This window comes from Myxine glutinosa, chromosome 10 (genome assembly GCF_964187855.1).
Source record: "Myxine glutinosa chromosome 10, kmMyxGlut1.1, whole genome shotgun sequence".
Taxonomy (NCBI): domain Eukaryota; kingdom Metazoa; phylum Chordata; class Myxini; order Myxiniformes; family Myxinidae; genus Myxine; species Myxine glutinosa.
Window position 1 is genome coordinate 32,897,128 of NC_136270.1, and position 9,923 is coordinate 32,907,050.

General features: G+C 43.3%; 2 protein-coding genes across 3 annotated transcripts in view; one reads left to right on the plus strand and one right to left on the minus strand.

Moving 5' to 3' along the window:
* The window catches only part of ETFA (electron transfer flavoprotein subunit alpha), a 61,019-nt gene extending 51,522 nt beyond the window's left edge, over positions 1–9,497 (plus strand). For both annotated transcript variants that reach the window (XM_068127418.2, XM_068127419.2), the window contains 5 exons: positions 6,577–6,645; positions 7,180–7,262; positions 7,406–7,471; positions 7,662–7,742; positions 9,112–9,497. In XM_068127418.2, the coding sequence (XP_067983519.2) occupies positions 6,577–6,645; positions 7,180–7,262; positions 7,406–7,471; positions 7,662–7,742; positions 9,112–9,144 (332 nt within the window). In that variant the 3' untranslated portion in view covers positions 9,145–9,497. The remainder of the gene's footprint in view (positions 1–6,576; positions 6,646–7,179; positions 7,263–7,405; positions 7,472–7,661; positions 7,743–9,111) is intronic.
* Positions 1,947–3,336, minus strand: LOC144894022 (uncharacterized). The gene is made up of 2 exons (XM_078785523.1): positions 3,077–3,336; positions 1,947–2,938 (listed from the first exon to the last, which is right to left on the minus strand). The coding sequence occupies exons 1-2, from the start codon at positions 3,230–3,232 to the stop codon at positions 2,090–2,092; spliced, it is 1,005 nt and encodes a 334-aa protein (XP_078641649.1). The 5' UTR covers positions 3,233–3,336; the 3' UTR covers positions 1,947–2,089.
* Positions 9,498–9,923: the final 426 nt, after the last annotated feature.

Consider the following 9,923-nt stretch of genomic DNA (forward strand, 5'->3'; position numbering starts at 1 on the left):
TTGTATCAATTTTGAATCTATGTGTAATTACGCTTATTATTAATATTATTATTATTTTGCTTTGTATGTTACGAACGAATGGAAATGTTATTTGTAATTGTATTCCCATCCCATTCATGGTTTCTCTGGTCTGTGTTTAAGATAAGTTGTTTCACATTGACTAGTAAGTTGAATCAATGAGCAACTTGCTAATTATTCTGTTGATGGTGCTTACTTGCTTACTTACTTACTGGATTTTGGACTTTGCAGGTGTTCGGAAATTCCAGTGAATAGCCTCGATTAGCTTGCCGTGTGCTGTGCGTCATTGGTCGCTTTGGAGTTATTGATTAATTGAAAAGTAAGTTGGAAATGTTTGTGGATATGCAAGGCGGGTTCAGAGTTATATTAAAGTCAAAAGTGGATGGTGATTATAAAATATGATTGAATTACTCCGAAAATTAGGTGGAGGTGATATAACTCCTTTGGTCGCCAATCAAAACTAACAATTCGCAGTTTTCTATGTAATATTATAATGGGATTTGAGGTGACATAGAGTTGAGTAGATAATAAATCCCGTCATCGTAACTATAAGTTGTGTTTTCTTCGCTAAAATTTCTCAGTTTTCAGAGCGGTACTGATTATATTTAAGCATGTTCCTTTTTTAATTTTTGTCACATAATTATTTGCCCGAACTCAATTAAGATCAGTTTGTTACTTTTTTAAAAACTTTTTTTTGCAGTATGTCGAGCAAAAAAAGGAAGTGGTCAGAGGATTACGTGCGGTACGGGTTCACGTGTTTGACGGAACGGGACGGACGTCAGCATCCTTAATGCATGCTTTGCAATGTCAAGTTGAGCAACTCCAGCCTAGCACCAGCAAAACTACGGGAACACTTCAAAAAACTGCACGGCGAGGGGCAGTACAAAGACGCAACGCTGGATGAATTCAAATTGAAGAGAGTCCGATTCGACGCAAGTGCTACCTTGCCCACTCTCGGCTTCGTTCCATTTGACAAACCGATCCTCACCGCGTCGTATGAAGTTGCGTACCTGATTGCAAAGCAGGGCAAACCGCACACCGTTGGCGACACACTCATCAAACCAGCCGCGTTGAAGATGGCCAACATGCTGGGAAAAGCTGCTGAAAGCAAGTTGTCTCTCGTTCCACTCTCAAATGACACCATCGGATGCAGAATCGACGACATGAGTGAAGGCATCCTCGCCCAGGTAGTTGCAGATTTAGTCACGAGCCCGAAGAAATTCAGCCTTCAACTTGAAGAGACCACAGACGTTTCGAATTTGAGCCAGCTCATCTTATTTGTGCGTTATGTCAAAGGAGATGAGATCAAGGAAGACTTTCTGTTCTGCAAGCCTCTCACAACAACGACGAAGGCAGCTGACGTGAAGAAGCTTGTGGACGACTTCTTCAGAAGCAACGGCCTCTCGTGGAACATGGTGTCTGCAGTTTGCTCGGACGGAGCTCCAGCCATGCTGGGATGCAACTCCAGTATTGGAGCGCTGGTGAAGGCCGATGCACCACACATCATCGGCACGCACTGCGTCCTGCACAGACACGCGCTGGCATCAAAAACCCTGCCTCCAAAACTGGTAGTCTAGTAGGAAGACTAGGTCCCCCTGCACCCCCCGGAGATATACTTCTAATCAGTGTTTCTAGATTGGAAAAAATGTGTAGAAAATGACTAGCTATGGCCCCAAGCTGAAAAAATGTCCCACATACCATTTTTATGCAAATTACTGCTGCCATTATCAAAAAAACGATTTTTGACATATCTCAGCCAATATTGCAGATAATTGAAAAATGAAGGTGTCTAGACCCATGTTTTGAAGGGCATAGATCATGATAGAACTATTCATAACATGATTACATGTGTCTATGGTATACTAGTATGCTAATTAGTGCTTTATTTACAAAATAATCACAGTTTTACGAAATAATAGACTCATATTAAGGTCCGTCTACACAGACGTTAACACAAAGTTTTATTTTTCTAAATATTACAACTGTCAAAATAGTCCTAGCACTCAATGTGACCACTCTTCTCTTGCTTGTTTTAGATAAACATCATTAGCATTAGTGATTCTACACTGAGTCAGTCATCATCATTTTCATCGAAATCGTCAGAGTCAAACTCTTCTTCTCCTTCCTCTTCCTCCTCCTCTTCGTGCTCTCCTGTGTTCAGAAGATCCACCAGTGAGGTTGGTAGGATGGGACCACTGGACCACATTGGTTTCAACAGTCCTTCATCAGTCCTTATCCATCCTTGCTCCTCATAAGGTTTTGGCTTTTCGATGATAGGTTGATCGGCTCTTTTGTACAATGCTACGCGGTGGTTCACACGCTGGATGTGCGGCTTCAGGGCAGACTGGCATGGAGGAAGGCGAGCCAGATCAACCTTGGACTTGGATGTGAGGGTCTTGTCCTCTCCCACCATTTTTCGTAGCAGCTTGGCACGGACAATGTCCACTGATGACTCGCGACTCTGGCCGTACATCACACAGGTGAATTTTTCTAACTGCCTCTCCACCTCAGGGTTGGCATCCCAGTTGTCACCCAGTTCACCGAATGCCCTGTGAAACCTGGGATTCTTCTCCAGCTTTTTCAAGGGCCCGACTTTTCCCTTCCCTTTGAAGGCACTGGTGCAGTCTTCTCCGCTGAACACATAGTACCCCAGGAGAGTGGCACAGTAGTCCTCTCCCAGGGATTCTGCCAGCTCAGAGACGTTGACAAGTTGGCGATGCTTCCCTGACCCTGTATCCAGGTACACCGTCAGCTTGATGTTGTGGGCATGGTGGAGCAGGATCAGGAGGATGTCTGTGTCCGGTGTTCTGACTACAGCGTTCTTGTATCCGATGGTAGCAGCATGATGGAGGTACAGAACCACCCTGGTATCAGTCTCTTCCTGGTTGCTGTAGATCGTGGGGAGTTCACGTACCTCGACCTGAAACACAAAAAGGCACCGCATTTCAATCACCAGTCACTGCCAGTTTCAGATCTAGACAAACATCACAGGTAATCACCTTTTTTTCAGGAAAAATTACAAATTGAATCGCCATTCACGAAGGGCTTTCAATTTTACCTTGCCATTCGTTGAGGCAAGTTGGTGGGCCTTCCCCTCCACGATCAGCACAGCCATCTCTGTTCTCTCCAGCCTGGTAGCTGCCTCTTGTCCACTCCACACTTTCAGAAGAAGCTGGCACATCTGCTTTTTGTTGTCGTCATTTGCAAGGAACATTTTGAAGTCATATGGCTTCCTGGTTGCTGGTCCAGCCAGAATGATCTTCTCTGAGCTGCCCCGCCTCAGCCTTTCCTGCGCTTTGATTGACTCAGGATGGTAACTGTCAGATGGAGTCGATAGAGACCCATTTTCTCAGCCCGTGTTTCGATTTGCTCCCATGCATTTTCTTTGTTTTTAAAGGATGGGAAGGTTGTAGGCCTCTCAGTATTGCGATGAGCATCTTTGGTCTCAACTTTCTCACAAAATATACACTCTGGCGGGAAGATGGGTTCAGCAGAACCTCCTGGTTTACGAGGAGAGTGATGCCATGATGAGGTTGATGGCCCTGGTTCTGTATCATCTCCCAGACGATGAAAGTGGCGGACAAAGTGCTTATAACACTTGCTGTGATATCCTACTCTTTCTAGGTCATCAGGAAGAGTTGCCGGGATCTGATCACATACTGATTGCATACGACATGGGGAGTCATGCGGTTGGTTGAGACGTCTATCCCGGATCTTTTGAAGCAGTTGCAGTTTTTCTGAAGCAGATCCTTTAATTTTACGGAGGGGCGTGAAATCCCCATGATCAGACATGGATGGTACATGAAGGATGCATGTAGGAGGAGAGCTTTGGGCTGCAGGTTCTACACTCCGTTTTCTTTTGGGCATGCTTGCTGTCGATGTCTACCATCACTGTTAAATGACAAATAAGAAATCACGAATGATGTTAAAAGTGCCTGTGAAAGGAGGCTCTGAGTTTTCAGTGAGGTAACAGAGGTTCTGAGTCATGTTCTACACTAGGGTACTTTTTAGCTGACTAAACCATGTTTAGTGGCATCAAAAGTGCTAATAGCTAAAACATCTAAATTCTTCCACACTAACGTTAGCTATCTAGGCCAATGAAACATTGTGCTAAGTTACTGTAGCTAGCTCAGCTGTCGTGCCTCTTTCTGGTTCAATTCATATACAGAAGTCAACAGATATGTCTCATGTTTGGCATTAACAAAAGTTTAAGTTACACCGACATTAGGAACATACTGTACATAGATGAGGCTAGCTTTAACGTTAGCTAACATGGTGCTAGCTGGCTCAGCTGTTATTCTGCCTGTTTATGATTTCATGCAGAAACTGAAGTCAAGAGTGTGAGTAACATTATAGTTAGCATCTTACCTGGCTAGATTGGAGGATGAATACCAAGAACAACACACAGATGGAATGGAAGACTGAACTTTCAACTGAGGTATTCAATAACATCAACGTTACCAATTGATACGAGCGCGCGACATTACCAATTGATACGAGCGCGCGAGCGCGCATGTTACATGGATGGAAATGTAAAATGGCAGCTATAGCAGCACTAATTTGGATCTCTAGTCTGTCATTTCTGCACTGTGATTGGATAACATAAAAAAATATGTTTGGGAGTTAACAGCAGGAGTTGGTAGATTTTACGTGGGCTGGGTGAGAAACCTTTAAATAAGCAAGTGAAAATCTCTCGCAATACAAAGTCAATGGTGGGAAGAAAAGTTGAGTGGTACCAATGTTACTGCCAATGTCCCGCCCCTATGCAAGACTCAGGAGCATCTTGTTGACATTTAACCTTGAAAATACCTGGGTTTAGACCCCTTATGTACCATGTTAAGTTATCTGCAGTATTAACGTATCCTTATCATTTGTAAAACTGATTATTTTGTAATTACAGCATTAATATGCATACTAGTATACCATAGACACATGTAATCATGTTATGAATAGTTCTATCATGATCTATGCCCTTCAAAACATGGGTCTAGACACCTTCATTTTTCAATTATCTGCAATATTGGCTGAGATATGTCAAAAATCGTTTTTTTGATAATGGCAGCAGTAATTTGCATAAAAATGGTATGTGGGACATTTTTTCAGCTTGGGGCCATAGCTAGTCATTTTCTACACATTTTTTCCAATCTAGAAACACTGATTAGAAGTATATCTCCGGGGGGTGCAGGGGGGCCTAGTCTTCCTACTAGACTATGGCCAATGTTCTGAAAATCGTCGTTGAAACTGTGAATTACGTGCGAAGCCATGCTCTGAATCATCGCATCTTCAAAGAGCTGTGCAATGAAATCGGCTCTGAATTCGAAGTCCTTCTCTTCCACGCTAACGTTCGATGCTTATCACAAGGGAAGGTAGTGAGCCGTGTTTTTGCCTTGCGTGTAGAATTAGCCCTGTTTTTGCGAGAACACCAGCATTGCCATGCAACGCACTTCCAAGAGTCAGAGTTCATCCTCGCCTTGGCGTACTTGGCTGACATTTTCGACGCACTCAATCATCTCAATTGCCAGATGCAGGGAGGTGGAGTGAATGTCATCGAATCTGAAGAAAAGCTGAGCGCTTTCCGAAAGACGTTACCGTTGTGGAGGCGGCGAACAGAGAACGACAACTTCGCGAACTTTTCGCTACTGGACGAGTGCGTGAGCGGTATCGTAGATGAGTCTGAAGTTGGAGGCACTGCTGTACCGGGGGAGCTGAAGCAAGCGATTGCCACGCACTTGGATGAGCTGGGAAAGTCATTCGACGGCTACTTCCCCGACCAAGAGCAATACCCAGCATGGGTGCGGCAGCCGTTTACTTTCGACGTTGCAACGGCAAATGTCAACGACCAATACCTCGACGACCTCATCGAACTTCAGCAGAGCCAGACTCAACAACAACTCTTCGGCACAACAACGCTCTCAACGTTTTGGTGCCGCCAAATGGAAGGGTATCCTCGCATTGCTAAAATTGCCCTTGAGAGCCTCACGCCGTTCGTTACAACGTATCTCTGCGAGCATGCATTTTCGAAACTGGTGGACATTAAAACAAAGAAAAGGAGCAGGCTTGCATGCGAAAATGATTTGAGGGTGGCCCTTGCCAAAACAAAACCACACATTTCCCAGATCGCCTCCCGAAAAGAAGAACAGAAAACGCATTAAGATGCAATTCTTCTTAATTTTTTTGTCAAATTTGAGGGGTTCCGCGAGTGTTCGGTGGGTTTCGTTAGGGTTCGACGCCTTTAAAAAGGTTAAGAGCCACTGTTTCTAGCATAAACATGTCACCTCAAATATTACGAGTACACAGTCATACACATGCTTACAGTATAAGAAAACATTGGCCCAGAAGTAGAGGGGTTAATCCCCCTCAGAATTGGTGTATTTAGTGTACCCCCTTTCACCAGGAGCGTTGCTGTGCCATCCATCTTTACTTGAAGAGAATTAGGGTCTTCCCCACACCTTCAACCCCTGGGACTATTAATTTTTTCTTACCACCTTATAGCATAATAATAGCAGGATTTTCAATTGGAATAATTGTTGTATGTTCACTTTTTACATATTCCCCTAGGCCGGGGCTTGAAAAGCGGGGACAACTTCAAGATCCTTTATAAACTTGCTGACAAACTAAATGCCGCAGGTGTGTTTCCTACCTTGTTCATCTGCCAGCCTGTCCACTGTGACTTGCCTCACAATCCCATCTTATATGTACACTTGCAAACATGCAGTAAACGGTAAGGATGCCCAAAAAAATTGTTTTTAAACCGTTGGTGACAATTGCCCATTAGAAATAGATTATTATTTGTTTTGGTGATGATGGATCAGTGTTAACAAACCCTTAAAAACGAGCAGATTGTAATCAACGGTGCATTGGTTGAGCTATGCTAACCACTGGGGAAAGCGAGGGGAAGCTGACGTTTCGGACATTAACCCGATGAAGGGTTAATGCCCGAAACGTCACCTTTTCCTCTCCACGGCGTTTAGCATAACTCGTCAACGTCCATTTGTTTCCTATTCATTGTTCTACCTGTCTGCTGACGCACATCGACACTACTCTTCAGGATTAAGATTCATTTTCCACTCTACTTTAAAAACCAACCTTTGATCCAGTAGTTTGTTTAATGGTTACTGTAGCGGTTGAAGTTACTTGATGGTTCTGTGGTCATTATTTCAGTCGGAGCTTCGAGAGCAGCTGTCGATGCAGGATTTGTGCCGAATGACATGCAGATTGGCCAGACGGGCAAAATTGTGGCTCCGGTGAGTTATGCCATGACTTGCATTTTGGTGATTAATAAGTTATCATTTTACCAATTAATTTGGAAGATTACCTGGTTCACAACGCCACAACACTCTGATACAGTTGCAATTGTGACCTTCCATTTGTGATCTGTGCCTCTTAGGATTTGTACATTGCTGTTGGAATCTCTGGAGCCATCCAGCACCTGGCTGGCATGAAAGACAGCAAGGTAAATTATCGTTGCATTTTTATTCATTGGCCCAGACTAGAGAAATTTTAAATTGTGTATCAGAAATAGAGAAACGAGAGTAAAATTATACATGGGAAATGCCTCATAAATGGCTGGACAGGACTTGTCCTTAGAGTTGGGTGATTATATTTGGTTTCCATTCGATGTGCTGTCATCCCTTGTACCACAGATCATTGTTGCGATCAACAAGGATAAAGACGCACCCATTTTTCAAGTCGCTGACTATGGACTGGTCAAAGACCTTTTTCAAGTAAGGCTGAGGACTTGGGTCTTGGTTATTTTATTTTTTTCTAAACTTGGTGGATTTTGGCTTGATATTGGTAAGCGAAGAACCGCATTCGAATTTGGTGTGTGGGTGCAACCCACGTCAAAATCCAAGATGGCCGCCGCCATGTATGTCTGAACCTTGTCAGCGAAATATCATATCATAGCATGTTTTCTGTGTCTTCCACTTTGTCAACTCACATCACTTCCCCGACGGGGGACCTAGGCGTAACGCTTGTTTTTTCTAAACTTGGTGGATTTTGGCTTGATATTGGTGGCAGCTTATTTGAAAACCGAGTTTGATTGGGCATTGTTATGGCTTGTCTGAGGTGTGGTGCTTCAGCCAAACAGGACTTCAAACCCAAGCCAGTGAGCAAGACTCTTCCAGATTGTCAAGAAGAAACAGAAATTGTCTAATGTCATGGACAAGCTTTCTCGTTGCCCCCCTCCCCATTTTGAACTTCTGATTATTTGTTTCAGCTGCAAAGACGACTTTGTCATGGAGTGATGAAATATGCTTTTTAGATTTGCAAAAGCCGCTCCTCGAATAGATAACAATTGAAATATGCATAGAAATGGATACGGACACACAGATAGACATGCAAACGGATACATGGATATGCTACGCGTGAGGATACATGGATATGCTGAAATGGTGGTGAAAGTGTAAAGAGTGGTGAAACGCGGACGTGCTCGGACACGGATATACGGATGGACACGGATATGCCGATACGGATATGCAGAAGCACGCCGACACGGATATGCGGACGCGCGCCGACACGGATACAGGCACACGCATTATGTACAGGAAACAAATGGACCTAAATGCAAAACCCTCTCTTCTGGCAAGGGTAATTATCATACAATAAATAGAAAAATAAATACTGTTTTACCATTCAAAATTCAGGAATTTTACAAAGATACAACACTAATGAATACACATTAAAACATGTTTCACGTCTGCACATAATGTGGACATGGGCAGAGGCGCGGACACTCACATTCAAGATAACGAAAGACCTTGTGGGGAGTGGTGAAACTGCTCAGAGCATTCTTGATGCCGGCAATGCCATTTTATGAGGTCGCATTTTTAAATTTCTTTTAGCTTAATGCATGACAGCCCCCTAATTAATTATCGTAATCTGATACTGGGAAAGAAGAGGCTGAGATGATGCAAAGTGATAAGAACTGAGATTGCTAGATTTGCTGACTTGTATAAGAGTTGTGTAATATCCTTTTATGGTTTTTTATACTGCTGAGATACACAAATTGTGATCTATGCCAAAGTTTGAGAATACTTCTTCGCAAAGTTTGCTTTTTACATCTTGATTTTTTTTTTTTCATCTTTCTTTCAGGCAGTTCCAGAAATGACAAAGCTTTTGAAGTGATATTCCTCGACCCATTTCAAATGTATCCTATTTTCTTGAAGTTTCATAATAACACCAGCTACATCAAACGCTATTCATTTCTCGTGTATTGTATTTAAATTAAATACAAAGGAGTCCAACATACATTTGTTTGAACCTTCTTTTTTCCCTTGCATCTGCAATCTTAAGTGTCACTTGCCCTGCCAAATTGTCTGTAATACAAGGATGGCCTTTAAACTTGGAGAAAAGAGATGTGGGACACTTCCCCTCCCCCAACAACACCACCCCCTTTCTCTCCCACATAAATTATCGGATATTGTGAGAATGTGACTCGTGTTTTGCAGAAATAAGAATAAAGTTTTACATTTGAGTGACGGATGCAGCACCTTGGGTTACTCGTGGGTTCGCCGATGCATTTTGCCAAAATGGTTGAGATAATTGAAAACTTGTGGCTGCACAAGAGTAACTGTGGGGCCTTTTCCGAACGTTTTACAACATCAATGCTCAGCCCTTCCCCAGAATTGAATATCCCACAGCCACACACCCTGTGTTAAACGCTCATGTTGCATCTTGTTTAGAACCATGCAAAGTTGTGAGGGGGCCGGGAATCCGGCCTCGGCGTGTTTAGTTTCCATCAGTCACGCAAGCATCTTCTCTATGCTAGTGTTCTGGCAATGCCCTCGACAATTAAAAAGTAGCATCATTATTGGGAAAGGGGAGTTGGCATTGGTTTAGGAAAAGCTCTAGAGTTGGATGAAACATCACTGGATGATGGAGGGTAGGATCCACTGTGGTTTATC

Excerpts from the sequence above, each read along its gene's own strand:
- LOC144894022 (XM_078785523.1), bottom strand. The coding sequence starts at position 3,232 with ATGTTCCTTGCAAATGACGACAACAAAAAGCAGATGTGCCAGCTTCTT. Across the intron at positions 2,939-3,076 it reads TTGCCTCAACGAATGGCAAG|GTCGAGGTACGTGAACTCCC; the intron begins GTAAAATTGAAA and ends TTTGTGTTTCAG.